Source organism: Notamacropus eugenii, chromosome 6, assembly GCF_028372415.1.
Source record: "Notamacropus eugenii isolate mMacEug1 chromosome 6, mMacEug1.pri_v2, whole genome shotgun sequence".
In the NCBI taxonomy this organism is placed as follows: domain Eukaryota; kingdom Metazoa; phylum Chordata; class Mammalia; order Diprotodontia; family Macropodidae; genus Notamacropus; species Notamacropus eugenii.
In genome coordinates, this window is record NC_092877.1 from 269,108,065 (window position 1) to 269,128,549 (window position 20,485).

At 33.2% G+C, this 20,485-nt stretch overlaps 1 protein-coding gene across 1 annotated transcript in view; it reads left to right on the plus strand.

Moving 5' to 3' along the window:
- Window positions 1-18,825, plus strand: part of KLHL1 (kelch like family member 1) — a 566,614-nt gene extending 547,789 nt beyond the window's left edge. Inside the window, exons 10-11 of the mRNA XM_072622321.1 lie at window positions 2,010-2,181; window positions 9,564-18,825. Coding sequence (XP_072478422.1) covers window positions 2,010-2,181; window positions 9,564-9,623 — 232 coding nt within the window. The 3' untranslated portion in view covers window positions 9,624-18,825. The remainder of the gene's footprint in view (window positions 1-2,009; window positions 2,182-9,563) is intronic.
- Window positions 18,826-20,485: the final 1,660 nt, after the last annotated feature.

The window sequence follows — 20,485 nt, forward strand, 5'->3', positions numbered from 1 at the left end:
AAGTCCCTCTTTTCAACTGGCAGACATCTTCAAAACTTTTATAGCCTTGAAAGTCTAACATGGTATGGCATGAATACCAAGGGAGTCGATTCTCAGAGTTCAAATCTGTCGCTAATAGCATGAAAAAAAATCAGTGACATTATAGCACATTCTATATCGACCATTCAAAGACCCATATCCATTTCTTTAAGGCATACCTTTCAAGTCAAAGGGTAAATGCTATTAGAAGCAGTCTTTGTCTATATGAACTCATGCTGAGTGAAATAAGCAGAACCAGGAGAACATCATACACAGTAACAGCCACAGGCTGTGTGGACTGTTTCTGACAGACTTAGCCCTTCACAGCCATGCAAGGACCTAAAACATTCCCAAAGGACTCTTGATGCAAAATGTCACCCAGATCCAGAGAAAGAACTATGGAATCAGAACACAGAATGAAGCAGAATATTTTCTCCTGTGTTATATTTTGGTTTGGTCTGGTTTTTCTCATGGTTTCTCCCATTCATTTTAATTCTTCTATGCAACATGACTAATATGAAAATTTGTTTAATTAGAATGTATATGTAGAACCCATATAAGACTGCATGATGTCTGAGGGAGAGAGAATGAAGGGAGGGGAGAAAATTTAAAACTTATGAAAGTGATTGTTGAAAACAAAACAAATAAATAAAAATTTTAAAAAGTAGCCTTTGACAGTTATTTTTGCAGATCTCACATTTGCTGGTTATACTTTACAAATCTTATTCATAGTGAGTTAAAGTGAATCATCTCATGTCTAAGTTTCAAGGCAGTTGTAGCACATTAGACCACTAATCAAACCGTTCTTCAAATGCATTATTAAGATTACTTCAAATTCAAAACATGCAAAATGCTTGTGTACAATTTTGGAAATGATGTGTTCATTATAAAGACATGATGTAGGAAAAAGAGTGTAAGATTTAAAATCAAGAAATATTCCAGGTTGAGCCCTTCCTCTGATACTTAGTAGCTGACATTGAGCAAATAGAAAAATCTAGGGAGTTTCTTTACCTGTAAAATGGAGATAATAATAGGTGTAGCTGCTACCTCACAGAATAACTACGAAAAATGTTTTGCAACTTTTAAAGTGCAAAAGTTGTACTGCTATTTTATCAGTTCCAGGCTTATGGCATCTTCTTATCCATTAATAAGGATTACCCTAACTTCCAATAAGATTAAAGTAATATGTATTGAATCCAAGGGATGTCTCATAATTTTTAAAATTGTATTGCAGAAGTATGTGATGATGCACAAGGTAAACCCAACCAAGGAACCAATATACACAGTGATTGTGGCACTGTCAGTGAATGAAAAAAACAACAATTTTAATGTGTATTTATACTGACCAAGTTTGTCCGGAGGTGAGAAAATACCTTTCCCTCCTTTTGATGTCACCACGGGGAGCTATGGTTGTGGACCACTGCATATACTGACAGGTTTGCTGGCTATTTTGACTGGTCCCCACCATTTCCTTTAAAAAAATAAAGTTCTCCAAGGGAAGGTTGTTAGGGTAGCAGAAGAGGAGAGATATTTCTGATGATGATGATGACGACATAAAACCAAAAGGTATACGTACAAGGTCAGAGTGAAAAAGCTACATTTAAAGAAGGAAATAAAGTACTATTTTTTAAAAATACATGATTACAACTTAGGATAATTGTGACTCTTAAAAATACATTTTAGTAGTGGTTTAATGCTAGTAATAATGCCCTTTTTCCAAGAAATATTCCAAAGACCTTTAAAAAATGTAAAATGAAGTTAAATTATTTGTTTTCTTAAGTCTTCTTAAGAGCTAAATCATATAACCCTCAACAGCAAAACAATCAAATTGTTGCATATTTCTCTACTATCATCAGCTTTTCATTTTATTATTAAAGTTAATAAAGCAAAAAATTTTCTCCATAAAAATACTCTCTGAAGATAAATCATTGATAAGGCTGTAATTAAGAATATACCACATAATTTATTTTCAGTTTCCCTTTGCTTTATAGATATGACCCTAAAACAGACACATGGACCATGGTGGCTCCTTTGAGTATGCCTAGAGATGCTGTTGGAGTCTGTCTGCTGGGTGACAGATTATATGCAGTAGGTGGGTATGATGGACAGTCCTACCTGAACACTATGGAATCCTATGACCCACAAACAAATGAATGGACACAGGTGAGTCAGATTGGTTAACCTGAAATATTATAAGTCTTTCTTCAAAAAAATCTTGAGAAAAAAGTATATAACCTGCTCAGGGAAGATAATCTGGAATCCTTGTATGGTGCAATGTATATTCCTTTTCATTATAATGATAATTTGATTATTTCTTCCTCATAGAAAATTTAGTTATTTTCCTGATTAAGTATTTTTATAGGTCTCAATTTTTTTAAAAAAGAAGTTTCCGTTTCTAGGATGCACTCTAAGTCTTTGCATTAACTGAAAGAAGGTACTAGAATTGCAATCTCATTTTCCACTAATTTTTTCAGTTTCTCAGGAGAAAAAATGTGAATAAGAGCTCCTTAGAAATATGCAGATAACAAAAGTAGAAACCAAAATGCAACCTCTTCACAGGTTTATTTCACATTAAAGAAAGTAAACATACCTTCCTGCCTAGATCTGTCTATCTGATATCCTTCTGTGTGGTCATGGAGGACATAGCCTAAGATTAATTCCAAAAAGACCCAATGGACCTACGAGGGACCAGCAACCAGCAGCCCTAGCGCTTGTAGCTGTCCCATACTCCCAAATGAATTTGGATACCCTATCTTTGAAGGAGACAAAACTCTTCTCCTATTATCAAAGATAATAGCACTGTCAACAGCAAAGATTTTATTCATCCATAATGTCTAAGTCTGACTCTTTGGAAAGCATTCCCCTCTGTGCTAAGCAAAAGAGGGTCCGGTTCAATAACTTGTACCCCAATAGGGAGACAGAAAGAAACAAACCTCAAGATATTCTATGACTCATTATTATTTTTGAGGAAATTATCTCTCATCAAAATTAAAATAAAACACAAATTATATTAATAGTCTCACCACCACCACTCCCCATTTCCCAGTATAATGCAAAATCTTGTAAGTAAACTTCCCACTTTCCTAAAATCCAGTGTTCTGTCTGTAATAAGTACTGAACAAATATTGTTAACCAACTAAGTGAAGACTGGGTAATAGTACATTTTAAAGGTGCCATTTGTACAAATGAACGTTAAGAAAGGCCATGGATATGTAGTTTATGGGTATATACATGATGTAATATAGAATCTCCATTACTTACTCATGATGATTAACCATTACACATATCATTCCTCTAAAACTGAAATAAAATCTGCCTTTTTCCTCTCTTGTATTTTATTATTCGCTTTTGGCTCATATAGCATATTGTGGGCAGCTAAGTAGCATTTGCATTTAAAAAAACCCATAACTTTATTTTTATTTTGACATGTTAAAATTATTTTAAAAATTACTTTTAGGTTTTGCTTCTCAATTCTTGTTCCATTTCTTTACAATTGTTGCCATCCACTGAAGGTACCAGATTTAGACTACCTCTACAAAGTGGTGGGGCAGGGGGAAGGAAATATTTCAGGAGGCTGGGCCACTAAGCAGAACACCAGTCACCTCTCTTCTGTTCTTCTCATGACCACAGTAGGAGGTTTTAAAAAATGTAGATTACCTTGCATACCCTAGAACAAATGACTGATTGCCATAATGAGAAGATATACCTTTGTGGATGTTCACATTTAACATTTACCTTAATTCTTCTATTTGTATTAAAGATGCAATATGTCCTCCAAGGTGTAGAAGGAAACATTTTTCTGATGCCTCATTAAAGCTGATGGGTGCCTCTGGTTACTATTAGAGAAAAAATAATTGGCCATCATCTTTTATATGGGAGACACTGTGCTAAATTCTGGAGATAAAAAGAAAAGCAAGCATGAAAGTCCTTGTCATCAGTGAGCTTAAATTCTAAAAGGGGTAGACAACACATAAAGTGGAGCTGGCGATGGGGAGGTACACAAGTGGTGGCATGGTTAGAGATGTCCTAGAAGTGTGGGTAAAGGTCCAGAACGGAGTAAGATAAGGCAAAAGCTGGATTATCAAAGCCAAGGATGGATCCAAAGGTAAAGTTCAATTATCAGGTGAGGAGGGAGTAGAAGACATGGCATAGCTTTAGATGGCCAGGAAGAATAGTGGCCCATGTCTATTCCTCCTCATGGCTTTAAGAACCCCAAGGTTTAAGGGGAAAGCAAAATACTATCTACTCTCCAAAGAAAGAACTGAGAACTCTGAGTACAGATGGAAGCTTACTTTTTAAAAAGTTTCTTTATATTTCTTATTTTTATTTATTTTTGTTGCTAAATAGCTAATATGGAAATATGTCTCGCATGGCTTTACATATGTAATTGGTATATTGCTTGCCTTCTCAATTGGTTGAGGAGGAGGAGAGAGGAGAGAATTTGGAATTAAAAAAATTAAATGAATGTTAAAACAAATAAATAAATGAATAAACAAACACGTAGGCAGACAAAGGTATGTGTATTGAGGGAAAAACTACATGGTTATGTTTTTCTAGTTGTCCCATCATAAACTCAAATAGCACAGCATTTTGAGGTGGGGGGGCTAGTGGGAACAAATGCTGAAAGAAATGGTTTGGGTTTGGACCTGAGGATTTCCCTAGTCTTTCAGAGAGAGAAATGATGTGGAATGTGAGAACAACAACCGTTCCCCAAATCATTCCCTTATAACTGAATGAGTGCATATTCATTCTATGTTGTCTAAAACAGAATGATTTGCATGGGATCTCTAGAACTGAGATAGGTAGACAACCATTTTATGATCGTAGACCAAAAAAAGTCACCCTAAAAATGGAATCAAGAGGAAACCAGGGAATAACCAAGGTAGGGACATTTTTTTAATGCAAAATGAAGTGAGGAAAAAAACCAATTTATTTTCCTAATCGCTTAGTGGTTAATGACGGTTAAAGAAAGGTATCCCTTTCACTACTGGTTATTTTTTTTTAAATCATATGACACTGGATTATTATTTTGTTGTCACTGTTTTGTTGACAAAAAATATAAGTTGAAACTTTGGACTTTATTCTGTCATTGTCTTACATCCACTTATTATTCCCAAACATCTATGATGAAGAAGAGCTTACACATGCCAAAATCTTACATTAATATAAGGTTGATTTAGCATCCAAGGCATAAAGTTTCATTAAAACTCAAGTACAGCTTTTTCTTTTTAATAAATTTCTAACCATGTTTATATCCTTCATTATTAAGAAAACTCTGGGCTCTTTCCTCAGTTATTGTCACAAGATGGATTTTAATAAGGTCCTACGATTTTTGAATTTTAATAAGGTCAATAGCACTTTTAGCTATTGCCTATTTATGACAAAATATTGGAGTTATTCCATCATGTTTCTCTTGCTGGAGTGAAAGAATAACACATTTTTAATACAGTATAATGGTCTGGGGAAATATCTTCAAAATTATCCCAATAAGCATAATAACTATTTCACCTGAAGTACACTCCAAGCGAATAAATTTATGTATAGTTGTCCCAAAGATATCACTTCCTACACCAGTGACAGCATCACAAAAGAAATATTCTATATAGCAGCATAAAATATACTCTATGTATATATCTAGTCACTCCATATATGTTAGCTTCCCTTCACTAAGGAATAATAAAAAAAATGCCAATGTGTTTTTCATGCTAAACCAATTTGATTCTTGAAAAATAATCAATAAGCATTTATTGAGTATCTACTTTCCTAGGTACCGTATTAAGCACTGAGGATAAAAATACAAAAGGAATCCCCTATCCTAAAGGTGCTTACATTCTAATCAAGGTTATAAAATGTGCCTGAATGGCAAGGATTCTTAATCTGGGGTCTACAGATTTTGAGGGATCCATGACTTAGAAAAGGGAAAAAAATATATTTTAAAAATTCACTAACCACTATCAAAAATGTTGTATTTCCTCCAATTACAATTCCAAGCAAAACTCAACTCAACTCAACTAAAATGCATATTATTCTGAGGAATCCATAAGATTCACCAGACTGTCAATAGGACCCGTGATACAGAAAAGGTTGAGAACCCCGGCTTTATTGGTATATACAAAATACATACATAAGATACATGCAAAGGAGAAACAAGGTGCTTTGTATGAAGGAAAGGCACTAGCAACTAGGTAAACAGAAAAGACCTACCACAGAAAATGGCACTTGAGACTAGAAGGAAACTGAGGATTCCAAAAGACATGACTGAGGAAAGAGAATGTAATAAGATGAGGGACAGGCAATGCCAAGCATAGAGTCATATTTAAGACAATTGTTGATGAATTGTAGCATGCACGGAGAGGATTAAAAGGCAAGAAGACTGAAAAAACTCGATTCCATATTAAGAGCTCTGAATTCCAAATAAAAGAGTTTACTTTTGATTCTGAGACTAGTTAAAATAATTCTAAATATTAGTTTTAACTTGTAAAATCAGACTTTCAGTCATTCTTCTAATAAACGAATCTATCAGTCCCCTAAAAGCAACCTTGAAATTTGTGTTCACGATGCTTTAATTTTTGCTCTACTATTCACTATTCTCTTTTGTTGCTTTTTTCCCCAATTTTATTTTCCCCAATTACATGAGAAAACTATTTTAACATTCTGTTTTTTTTTATATTTTGCCTTTCAAATTCTGTCTTATTGAGAAGGAAGACAAAGAGTTTGATATAAGCTATACATGTGCAGTCACACAAAACATTTCTCTATTAGAGATGTTATTAAAGAAAAGACAGACAAAAAAGTAAACAAAAAATGTATGCTTCAGTCTGAATTCATACTCCATCAGTTCTTTCTTTGGAGATGAATAGCATTTTTCATCATAAATTCCTCAAAACTGACTTGGATTTTTGTATTGCTGAGAATAATTTAATCATTCACAGTTCATAGCTATGAAATATTGCTGCTACTACCTGCAATGTTCTCCTGGTTCTGTACATTACTGTATTTTTCCCTCCATCCTATTTCCTCTTTGTCTCCCTTTCTTCCTCTCTTCTTTCAAATTGTCAACTTGTCCATCTTCAAGAGGGATTTACCTCTGACTACCTCCTCACCCAATCTGCCCTACCTTCTGTCATCAGCCTATCCCCTTTTCCCCCTTTCTGTAGGGTAATATAGTAAGTCCTCTTTCTAATCCCTTTATTTTAATGTTATAGACATCATTGCACCATACTGAACTCACGTCCATGTCCTCTGTCTATGTATATTTCTTCCAACTGCCCTAATAATGACAAAAATTCTTAGAAGGTACAAGTATCATCTTCCCATGTAGAAAGGTAAATAGTTTAACATTATCAATAACTTATTATTTATCTTTCCTGATTACCTGTTTTATACTTTTCTTGAGTCTGGTATCTGAAAGTCACATTTTCTGTTCAACTCTGGTCTTTACATCAGGAAGGCTTAAAAGTTCTTTATTTCATTGTATATCCATTTTTTCCTCTAAAGGATTTTGCTAGGTAGGTGATTCTTGGTTATAATACTAGCTCCTTTGCCCTCCAGAATATCATATTATGAACCCTCCAACCCTTTAACATAGAATCTACCAAATTTTGTGTTATCCTGATCATGGTTCCAAAATATCTGAATCATTTTTCTGCTTAAATTATTTTCCTCTTCCCCTAGGAGCACTGAAATTTGGCTATAATATTTCTGTGAGTTTTCATTTTGAGATCTCTTTCAGAGGATGATTGGTGAATTCTTTTAATTCCTATTTTACCCTTTGGTTCAAGAATATCAGGGCACTTTTCCTTGATAATTTCTTAAGAAGTGATATCAAGACTTTTAGATAGTCCAACAATTTTTAAATTATTTCTCCTCAATCTATTTTCCACATCAGTTTTTGTTTTTTTAATGAGATAGTTCACTTTTTCTTCTTTTTAAAAATTCTTTTCATTTTGTTTTATTTTTTCTTAATGTCTCTTGGAATGATTTCCTTCAACTTACCCAATTCTAAATTTTGTGGAATTATTTTATTTATTGAGCTTCTGTACCTCCTTTTTTCCAATTGTACAATTCTGCTTTCTAAAGTGTTCTTCTGTTCAATACATTTTTAATATGTTTTTCAATTTGGTCAGTTCTATTTTTTAAAGAGTTCTCTTTGGTGGATTTTTGTGCTTCTATTCTATTTTAAGTTATTTTCTTTAATATTTTTGTGCCTCCTTTGCCAAGCTATTAACTCTTTCTCCATGATTTTTTTAATAGCACTATCATTTATTTTCCCAATTTTTCTTCTACCTATTTTATTTCATTTTAAAACCCTTTTTGAGCTCTTCCTGGAATTCTTTTGGGCTACACACCATTTCATATTTTTCTTTGAGTCTTTGGATGTAGCAGTTGTGATTTTGATGTCTTCTGAGTTTGTGTTTTGAACATCTTTGTTACCATGGTAAATTTCTATGGTCATGGTCTTCTGTTGTTGTTTACTCATTTTTTTCCACCTTACTTTCAAATCTATGTTAAAGTGAGACTCTACTCAAATACATTTATGCATATATGTCCACACATATAATATCTTATAGATAGATGTGCATATGTGTTTGAGTCCCTATTATCTACTTATTTAGAGATTTAATATGGTACCAAAGCAGATTAATTTCATATTTATACATAATTAACTTAAACAAAGAATAAATTTTTTAAAATTTGTTTGAAGTCACATGAACAAAACCAACATTATAATATATGTATATATATATATATGTATGTGTCTACATTATATATAAGTATATGAATAAAAACTCAGGAAAATATGTTTATTGTTAAAAGAAAAAAACATTAAAAGAAACTTGTAATCAGCTACCTCACTACTACCACAACCTTTTTTTCATTTTTAATTCCAACTTGAGATATGTTTTGGTGTACTTGCAAATATCTTTCAACATATTTTATGCAAAATATCCCTTAGTTGCATTCATAAATTTATTGAAATATATATTATGTTTCTATTTGAACAAATAAACTTTTAAAACTTCTATTGGCTTAGAAACAGAGACCTTAAGCAAGGTCTCAATTGTCTTATACAAAAAAATGAAAGGAATATTTGCTTATCCAGGGAGAGGTGGATATGTGATTAATGATTTCTCAGTAAATTAACACTTAGTGAATCAGTGTGCTTAACATTTTTTACACACCTGCATTCCTAAATTGTTTATATAATACATATCATATAAAACTGAAAATTGATAATAAATTTATTTTTAATGTTTTAAATATAAACAGTTAAATTGATAAAACCTTACTCAATTTTACTTCTTTTCACCTATTTTCTCCTCCTGTGTCTATTTTTTTCTGGAGATATATCCCATAAGTCCCATTTCTATCTCCTTGAATCAGTGTGGCACCTTGATTTGTATTGTGCTATTTCTAGCTTAAATATGAAAATATCTTCATGAATGCTTTCATTAATCCATAGCCTTTTTAAGTATCACTATCAATAGTTTTCTACAATAGCCCCAGCATCCTACGTTAAATTATTTTTCATCTTCTCTCAACAGATGGCTTCCTTAAACATTGGAAGAGCAGGTGCTTGTGTAGTAGTCATCAAGCAACCTTGACCTGCTTCCATTGCTTGAGATTTGACTCACTGGAGTGATTATTTTTCTACCAGATGATAAGAATGGGAACTTTATAAGAATAAGATTTTATGAAAATTGAGCTGCCACTATCAAAGAAGGTGGAAGATCAAAAAGAAAGAAAAGGAATAAGAGAACATCATTCAGTCTGTTTTGGGGACAAATGTCTGGCCATGTTGTAGTTAGCCAAGGAACTATTACTGGTACTTTGTTTTGTAGACTATATAATAACCAGAAATGCCAAAAGTTGTCTTTTTTTAATTAACCAAAAGATGAGAAACAGGTATTTATTTGTGGCATGGCTATTTTCAATGACTATAGAGTATTCTTTTTTTAATTTCACATATATTAAGAGGAAATCAACAAGTTACCTTTCATTGGTCAGGGTACATTTGAATGAGTTATTATTTTCCTAATTTGATGTGATTTTTGAAAGGAAGCAGAATAGTTTCTATAAAATAAAGGTGCTTGAGAGGAAGTATATTCTTCATTTTCTTAAATCACAATGAAAATTGAGCAGAAAGACTTATGATTGCCTCTTGAACATAGGAAACAAAACAAAACAACTCTCCCTTCTCTCAGAAGAGCACATCTGCCCTGTGGATGTGGTTGCATTTTACTCTGGATGCCTAAATAAACTGAATGAGCAAGATGGAAGAACTCTTTTAGCTAGGTTGTCCACGTAATTTTGTTTGATAAGAACATGAGCCAAAGATTTATAGTTTAATAATTGACATTTGCCTTGTGTTGAATTCTGTGTGTGCATGTGAGATGTAGTCCTAGAGTACTTTTTTGCATGCCTTGCATGTTAAAGGCCAGACTACTTAGAAAAACTAAACCGACTAACCTATTAAAATGACAACATCATGGTCTTAAAGTCACAAGTGTGAAAGCAGAACTCTAATTCTTACTCCACTAGTGACTCTTTTGGAGCCAATAGCACCAAGTTATACATTTTTTATCTGTTCCAAAAATTCTTTGTAAAACATAATTTTGCCGATGAGTAAATATTCAAGTAGCATGGTACTTTCTTTAGAGGGCCCATGGATATTCATGTTTTAATCAAGAAATGGCTGAAATAAATAGTATTTTTAGCAGTTAGTGCTCCATTTCACTTCTTTTGAAGTAAAATTAAAGAGACAAATGTTATAAGAAAGAATGTAATGAAAAGTACATTTCCACTGCTTTCCTCAGACTTTGAACAATCTATATATGTACATCAAAGGATCAGATCCAGATTCCTCCTAAGTAAACCCAGCTGCCATCAATAAAAGTAAACCATCATTAAAACTTTCCTTATCCTCACTCACTTACCATCATGCGTACTGAATGGAGTGCCCACTTCCATAGCAAAAGTAAGTTATAAAACTCAGGAGACAATACAAACATGGAGAAGTGGACAGGAACTGACAGAGCAGCGAATTGCTTCCCTTTATACTAATGAAAGACAATATAAGAATGCATGGGATTTACATTTCAGATTCATAAGCACGAGGGCATCCTTCTTAGCCGTTTGTGGTTCCTCATTTTTATTGGGTATTTATTGAGAAATATAATTCATTTGAAGGAAAGTGAAAAAACTAGATTAAAAAATAAAATAAAAAGAATTCATTAATTTTCTTTTCTCTTTCATGTTCTCTTCATAGCTCTTAAAGCTTTTAGGGCCACTTGTAGTAGAGAATGTTCTATATACCAAAGTTATCAACATAGATACTAGAGCAGTAGCAGTCAGATCTTAAATTTCAAGAGTTAATTAGAGAGCTAGTAAATGAGGAAGGCTTTCCTTGTACAAGGACTGGTGACTGATCTTTATTATTTTTATTTTTCTTAAATCTGAAATGATGTTTAAGCAAATTGTCAATCTTTATTTAAGGTCTACAACCAGAAATATTCAGTGATAACCATGAGGCTGCTTGTTTGCTCCTTGTTGTGTCATGTTGTGTTTTTTACCTTCTCTATTTTTAATCCTCTAGGTTGAAAAGTGTGCTATCAGGGAAAAAAAATCTACAATATTTTAAAGCACCCAACTTAATGTCACAAATTTTTCTTCCAATTAAAAAATCATTAAAAGAATCAATGGGAATTGTTCTAAGTAGTGCTTTAAATGTATATTAACAGGCACTCCTGTTAACACTGATAATGGGGGTACTTTAGCTCTCTCTTTAGAAGAATTTGGCATCCCTCCTTACCCTTAGACTGGACATGGTTTATGGTATGGTCTAATGCATTTTCCTTTTGGAAAGAAAGGTCAGCTTCTACAGCTAACTTCCATTAGTGAAATGTAGATAAAAGGACACATTTCAAACCATTGCTGTTCTAAAGTGTTTTTTAAAATCTTTACATTCTTCTATATGTATAGTCTTAAAAGTATATTTTAGAGAAATTTATTTTAAGAATTTAGAGAAGTTCAATGTGGTAATTTTTATCTCATTTATTGAACGAAATCAATGCCTAGTATGAATAAAGGCAAAGGTAGAGGCTAACGTTTTCTTATAACAAGTGAATCAAAAATGAAGGTATTTCTGCTATCTTTAAAATTCACATTATACCTTTTTACTTACTATTAGGTGAAAATATTGTTTATAATCTGAATAGGTAAATTCAATCCTTCCCCAAACCAAACGCTCTTAAAAGAAATTAAATTCACCCCATGTTTTACTGCAATATGTTTCATGTTCAAAATAAAATTAGCATTAAATAATGTTATTTAAATTCATTTTGATGAAAACTGTCATTTTTCTGCTCTGAATTTCTTTCATTTTTTTCTTAAAATTTATATTTAATAATATATCATAACCAAACTGACCACGGTGTTTGGGAAATGTTTGCTATGAAGAGGTCCATAAAACAATTTAGGATGAAGATGTCCCAGTCTTCCAAATAAAATACAAATTCAAATTGCAAAGGTTTCTCATTCCTAGTTGCCTATAGAACAACAATTAATTCTACTGTTTTCTTCTTTCATTTCCAAACCATCCCTGTCCCTCTCCTTTACCTTCTTTTACTTCATCTCCCTCTCCTGTCTAATTCCCTTAGTATTAATTGCCCTAAAGGGGTACAACCAGGGGTGTACTGTTAAATAAATGCTTTAAAATCAGGTTCTCCAGAAAAATAAAATTGTGTGAACAAACACTTTTCAGTTTTATTAAAGCTTTCTTAAATCTAGATAATCAGAGTAATCAACCAATCCATAACTAATTTGTGGATATTTTCCATTTCTGAAGTGTAAATACTCACAAGGAAACTTTTTCACTTGTCTCTCTCAAGCCAGTTAGAACTGGCTCCAGCAGGTTCCTGGATAAAATGATTTTCCAATTTTGAAGAATGAGAAAAGCAATCCAAAATTTATTGATGCTACTTATAGGTTTATGAAGTATTTCTCCCGCACAACAATCCTGTGGGTTAAATAATTACAGAGGAGAAAACAGACTGAAGAAGTAAACTGATTCATTTAATCCATGATAGAATGCTATATAAATGCTGGAGCTAAGATTTAAAGAAGGACTTGTGGCCTTGTTTTAAATCTTTTCAAACGAGTGAAACATCTACCAATCTATCATTAGTAAACTGAACTTTTACCATTAGTAGCATACGTTGCACACAGGTCTTTCTTTCCTTCCTTCCTTTCTCTGTGGCCTATATATACACACTTCAAAAGTCCGTGAATGTTTAAATTTAACAAAATGCTTACTGTAGGATGTAATCCATTTCTCACTTGCAATCCAATTCTATCAGAGCTACAGAAAATGGTCAAATCCACTGAAAATAAAAATAATATGTATTTTTATAGATGACTGGATTCCATAGAGATTTAATGTATTTACATGAGGAGCAAATAGAAGGAGGATTCTTGTTTTGTTTAAATAAAAAAGGGAGGTGAAAGTAAACTTTCAATTTTAAACAGAAACATTACTGAATAGAAAATCTATTTTTCATAGAACCCACAGCTTCCAGGACTATAATGGGCTACTTTTCCTGTTTTTAATTTTGACTAATTTCAATAATATCTGCCATATCCAAATCAACTGTGACACCTTTTCTCTCTCAAATTTTCTCTCGCATGCATACATATACCCCAAACTCACATTTATTCAGAAGAGTTTATTAGTGCTGGCTAATTGAATATTCTCCAAATGTGAGGGGGAAAAAAGATTACAGTAAATTACACTTTCCCACCTGAAATGAACTGAACATAATCTTTTTGAAATGACTCTAAAGGTGCTTTGGTACCTTATAATGCCTTGTATAAAGTAAGTGTTCAAATGTATGATTATAAAAATTTAGAAAATCTTTTTATCTAATTGTACAGCACTATAGCTATAGAAAATACAGAATGAATATAATCTGTACCATACCCTTACAAGTTGTCTCCCTATCCTTCCTCCAAGTCCAACAAATCTCTGATAGCACCTTCTTTATTTTTAATTTGTATCATATGAAAATAGAGTATGTGTAAGAAAGGTTGGAATTCTGCTTTTGTGAGTGTCCTGATTTTTTTGATTCTGAGGAAAAAGATATACATATACATACACATAAATATGTATGCATATATGAATACATTATGTGTATGTACATAGTACATATGTGTAAAGCATGTAGTAGAAAATTCATGCTACAAGGAAGCATTGGACTAGACAATTTCTCAAGTCTTAAATTCTGAAGTTCTATAATTCTGGGATAATAACATACATACCATTGCCTGTCCATATCAACCATGCTGCCTATGTTCTGGCCATCATCCTTACTTTCCATTCTGACTCTCATGAAACCTTGGACTCTGCCATCTGATTCCTTTAGCCCCCATCTTGCCAGTAATTAACCCCATACTTCCTGGATATCCCTTCACTTCAGCCCCCACCTTACCCTCACCCTGTGCTCACCTTCTTCAACTTTATATTTTTAATTCTACTTTGTGTAATCTCTCTCCCCATTTCAATGTAACATCCTTGATGTTAAGGTCTGGTTTTCTTCCTTGTAAATTTCTGTCCCCTGCTCTTAGCAATGATATCTCTTTCTATCAATTTATGTCTATAGATCCATCCATCTACCTATTTTTGTCCATCATCAATCTATATGTCTGTAATACTATGTAATATCATTAAGATTTTTGAGAAGTTCTATCACTATTCAATATAGAATAAATCTTTAAATCCTGTTAAAAATGAATATATCTTTGATTATCAGTGATGTGGCATCAAAAATATAGTTTGTCAGTAAAACCATCATCAAAATCTCAATAAACATTTTAAGATGATACTCTCTCAACTGCTTAGAATTTAAAACACATACATCTCCCATGGTACTTATTTATTCATTGAAATTCAATATGTATATTTGGTCAAAATGCATCAGCAATAGTTAATAGGCTAAGGAAGTATGGAATTCTGAAATACATTATACGATGCAAATAGAGATAAAGATTTTATTTGAGACAATCTAGTAGAGTGAAAAGAGCACTGAATTTGAAATCAAGAAAACCAGAATTACAACTCGCTTTGTCACAATCTCCCAATATGGGCAAATCACTTAATCTCTCTGAACTTTCTTTTCCTCATCTGTTAAATGGGAATCATAGTATTTAAATTATATCTATCATGGGATTGTTCTTTCAAAAGTACTTTATAACGTACTTTTATAATGTGCATGATTTAAACATGGGGAATCATTGATAGGTTTTTAAATCTAGTCCTGAAATGGTCTAACCCTTCATTTTTCCAGATGAGCAAATTGAGGCTAAGGAAAGGCAAACAACTCCCCCACATCACCTGAGCATAGAATATTAGAATTGAAAGGGGATTTTGAGGTCATTTTACAGATGAATAAATTGAGGTCAAAGGAAGTAAATTGAATATCAATTTAATGGCCAAGTAGGGGCACATAGGTTTAGTTTCCATTGCCCTATTTCCACAAATCAGTAAATTGAAGATTATCCAATGGCAGATGTTTTCAAACTTTCTTCAAGCTTGTAGATTTAAACCCTACTTTTAAAATTAGGATTCCTCACATAGAGCATTTATCTATTCAAAAAACAGTAAAAAGTCACTATGCTAAGAAATAGGGGAGTTAAAAAAACAGTCACATATTTCAAGGACATCTAGTGGGAGTGAAAGTGGGAAACAGAGAAAAGAAACATATAGTACCTGCATAGAGATCATTGTAACACAATAGATCATGATTAATATATTAAAAGGCACAAAATGTTGCAAACTACAGCTTTAGTGAAAAGAAGAAAAGAAGATGAAGGATTCAAGGAGATGGCATATGAACTGGACCTTGAGCATCATGGATTTTAACACTGTAATGCAGAGGTTCTTAACCAATAGTCAGAGAATGTATTTTTTGTCTCTGTTTTATTTTGATAATTGTATTACATCATTGTTGGTTTACTTAAGTGTATTTTATACACATAAAACATTTTGAGGAGGGTTCCATGCACTTCATCAGTCTGCGGTTAGAGTTAATGACACATACTTGCATATAAACTTCTCCTGTAGTGTCATGGAAATTGTACTGCACTTGAAGTTAGGAAGGCCTAGGTTCAAATCTTTACTCTGACATTTATAAGTTGAGCGGGGATGGATAAGTCTCTTCATCTCTCTGAGAATCAATTTCATTATCTGTAAAATGAGGATAAAACCTATGGTAATTGTCTGATGGGTTATTGTGAGGATCAATGAGAAAAGTTATCTAAATTAAATAAAATCAAATTAATTAATTTAATTTAATTAAATTATCTAAGTTATCCAATTTGCAAACCTTAAGGTACTATATAATTGGCAGCTATTGTAATTTCTAAAGCAGGAATTATGACCATGATAATCCTTTTTCTTCAAGATCTGTTATTTTTCTTTAATTTTTACTACTTTTAAAAATGTATAATGTAGTCCATATGGGGCTGACAAAGTCTGTATTCTTGTCCAGACTCAATCTCGAATTTGCTTTCTATTAAGCTAGTTCCTTAACTATTTTTAAATGTGAATAAAACACCATCTATCTTGCAAGAATAATGGGGAGATCAAAGTAAGAAAATATATAAAACACTTCAAGTTCCCTGGAAGAAAGACACAATGAGAATAGAAGATTATCATGACATTCTCTGGAGAGTTAATACTTGCCTAAGGAGTTTTAAGGAATTAAAAACCTAAGTATCTACTTTCATCAAGAGTAGTGAAAAGATATCAGAAATTAAAGAAAAAAAGGGTCTTTTCATTAATCAGCTGGTACCCAGATTGGAAGAAAGAAACTTCATATTTTTTGTAAAAGGTTTTACAGGAACACTTCTAGTTTTGTGGATTTTATGCTATCTTATTACTTCAGGAAACCATTATAAAGATACTGGTGTTAACTGCATCAATGCCATCAGATTTTTGGGAAATCCTGCAGTTAATCATATCACTGTCTCCTCACTGCTACTTTGCATAATTTATTATAAAGAAGAATTCAGTTCATAAATTCTATCCACAAGAAGTCATATTTTAAATTTTTATGATTATTTTTAAAATCCTGGTTGATTTGATGCCATAGAAATAGTGCTGGATTTCATGGCAGAGGATTCAAATTCCAACTCTTCTTCACACTGTGTTACCTTGGACCTTGGGCAAATCATTTCTCTCAGACCTCAGTTTCTTCATTTGTAAAATGAGGAGGTTGAACTAGATGTCCTCTTAAGTTCTTTCTTGCTCAAAATGTATAATCTGATGGTTCTAACAGAAGTTTGTTGTCCTCATCCTATAAATTTTACTCATCAAAGACTTTCTTCTGGGTAATTATTTATTCCATCTCTAGCTGAGTTTAGTTGCTGTCGTTTCCGAATCATTGAATGTCTTTTCATGTTCCAAATCAATGAGTCAGACAGTATCTATTGGGGTGTAGCAAAACATGTTTGAACTTTATGTCAATGGATACAAATGACAGTGTCACTAGAATAATGCAGATAAATTTAACCTAACAGACCTTAGTTTGTTTTGTTTCTTTTAATGAACTGTGGCATTACTGTTTATTAATTTGTGGAGAAAAATTCAACCACCAAAATGTACATAATACATATATGTATGTAATACACATGTGGGGGTGTATGTATATTTATACATACATACATGCATGTTTGTAAATATGTATTTATTTCACACCCTTATATTTTTAAGACCTTCAGAATGGACAGCCATAAGTCAATTATAATATGAGGAAGAATCATATCAGTTTCAAGTGTATTAGGAACATCTTGTGACAGCGTACACTACAATCTGACATCTGTATATAAATTGTGTCAAAACTAATTGCATTTGCTTCTGGATTTACAGAAAATTGCTCTTAATTTGTTCATTTATTCATATCTATGTATAGAGCAAAATGTTACAATGTAGGAAACTCATTCATTTATAGCTCATCATGTTTAAAGAAATTCAAATCCTTTGTCAATCAAATAATAAATGTGCCTGTTTTAACGACTGTGGAGTTGGGATTATTGAATATTGCTGTGAGAGCCTGTGAAGTGACTCATTTATAGAACTACCTGGTTCATTTTCTCTTTTTCTTAAAAACATGTGCTAATAATATTCAAATCCTCATCAAGAAGATAATTATTGCTAGTATAGATCAGTTAGTTGTTGTGTTTCTAGCTAATGACTTGTCACGTGCCAATTTTACTTACCTATTAGGACCTGACAGCAAAAAAAAAATTAGAAAAGCAGGTTACCAGCAAGAGAGATAAGAATTGCAGTAGCTAAAAGTAGGGAAAACACACAGTGGATTACTTAGTAATTCTTACATCAAACCCTCAATAATTCAACCAATCCACTGCTATGCACTTCATAATTCACCCATGACTTCTCAAACTGTTCAAATCATTTTGTGAATCCTTCAGAGAGGAGTTTTCATTGAAGGTTCTTGACATTATGGGAGTACCAACAAATTATAGGGTTAGTCTATCTATAAGTTATGCCTTCTTCTAGCTACAACAGTGACTATGGTAGGCAAATATTTTCTGGGGATCTTTATTTGGAAAAACAGTGCAAACCAAGGGACTCTCAGTTTCAACTATTGGGTTACTGCTGTCTGAATATTGCCAACAGAATGAGGAGGATCTCTTCAGCCAGGTAGTGATCCTGGCTTGAACTTCACCAGCCAAGGCAACCCTGGTTGATAATAACTACTTAGCAACCTATATGAGTCTCTAGGTGGCATATCTAAGGGCAGTTCAGAAAAAAAAAAAAAGAGGTGGTAAGACCATTTTAATAGGACTTATATAAGCTTCTAACATATTCAAGATAATGAACCTGGTTGGTTCTCCTACAGGTTACCATTTTACAAGGAATTTTGGGGGGTTTCACAGGTAACACACAGGGGGCACTGGAGTTTTTGCATTTCAGCCTCTATCAGGTTTGCTCTTGATCTGGTCAGACAGACTTTGGAGGGTTAATAATCAGATTTATTCTAGTCTAGTCTTTTCAAATGGTCGCTAGGAGAACCAGCTGCTGCAGCATTCCCTAATCACCCTTCTTGCAGAGACCAGCAAGAAGTGGGGACAACTAGCCCTATGTCTTGGTGGGATCAGTTGAGACAGGCACAGCTTGTACACTCGCCTAAATCCTCTGAAGCCTCAATGAGGGCTGACTGAGGCACGCACAGATTGCCCTGTGGGTTCCCTATGGAATTCCCCACTGACTGGCCAGTGCCTACTTGTATTATGGGTCAACAGACAGAGAAGGCATCTTACCATCAATAGCCACTGATTAATTTTAGCAATATCATCATTCAGCCCAAATGTAATAAAAATCACATTATGTTACCCCTATATCTCACCAAGCAAGCATGGGAACTATTTTCAATCATGATTGTGAGAATTATTATCTAGCACTAATACCTAAAGATTGTTATGGCAAGGGAGCCTGGGAAATTAAATTCAATAAAGGATAACAAAATCCTACTTACACCTGGAACTCATAGAAGCTAGATGGCATGGTGGGTAGAGTACAACTCCCAGAGTCACCTTCCTGAGTTCAAATATGGCCCCAGACACTTAGTAGCTATGTGGCCTTGGGCAAGTCACTTAATCCAATTTACCTCAGTTTCATCATCTGTAAAATAGGCTGGAGAAAGAAATCTCAAACACTCTAGTAGCATTATCAAGAAAACCCCAAATAGGGTCATGAAGAGTCAGACATGACTAAAACAAATCAAAAACAATAATAACAAATTTGAAGTTCTGACCCCTTGTTTGAGTTCTGAAGGGTTTTCAAATCCAAGACAGAAAGTGACCGTGCAAAGTGTAGTCTCTCTCTTTCACCATTTCTAGACAATAAGTGACAGTGCAGAGAGTGTTATAACCTGATTGTTATTGATCAATTAGCAGGCATATATCTACTGTGCAAGGTACTGTGTTAAGCACTGGGGTTACAAAAATATAAGTGAAGCAGTGTCTGTACTCAAGGAGCTTGTATTCTCTTGAGGGAGACAACATGTAAATAAATAAGTTTATATAAAATTAAATGAAATCTGAGGTAAATGGGAGGCACTATAAGCTGGGAAGAGCATGGAAGGCTTCATGCAGAAGTTATTGTTTCAGTAGAATTTTGAAGGAAATAAGAGACCTAAAATCTGGAGAAGCTATGAGAACACATTTTGTGCAAGGGAGAGAAGGTAAGCTAATGCACAGGTAAAAAAGTATAACTATATGTATGAGGAACAATTAGAAGACATTACTAGAAAATTATGGTTGTTAACAAAGTCAAACTTTTGTTTCATAAGAAAAAAATGGGGATCATCAAAAGTATTACATAATTTATTAAAACAAAATCTCTTACTATGCGCCAGGCACTATGCTAAGTGCTTTCCAATTATTATCT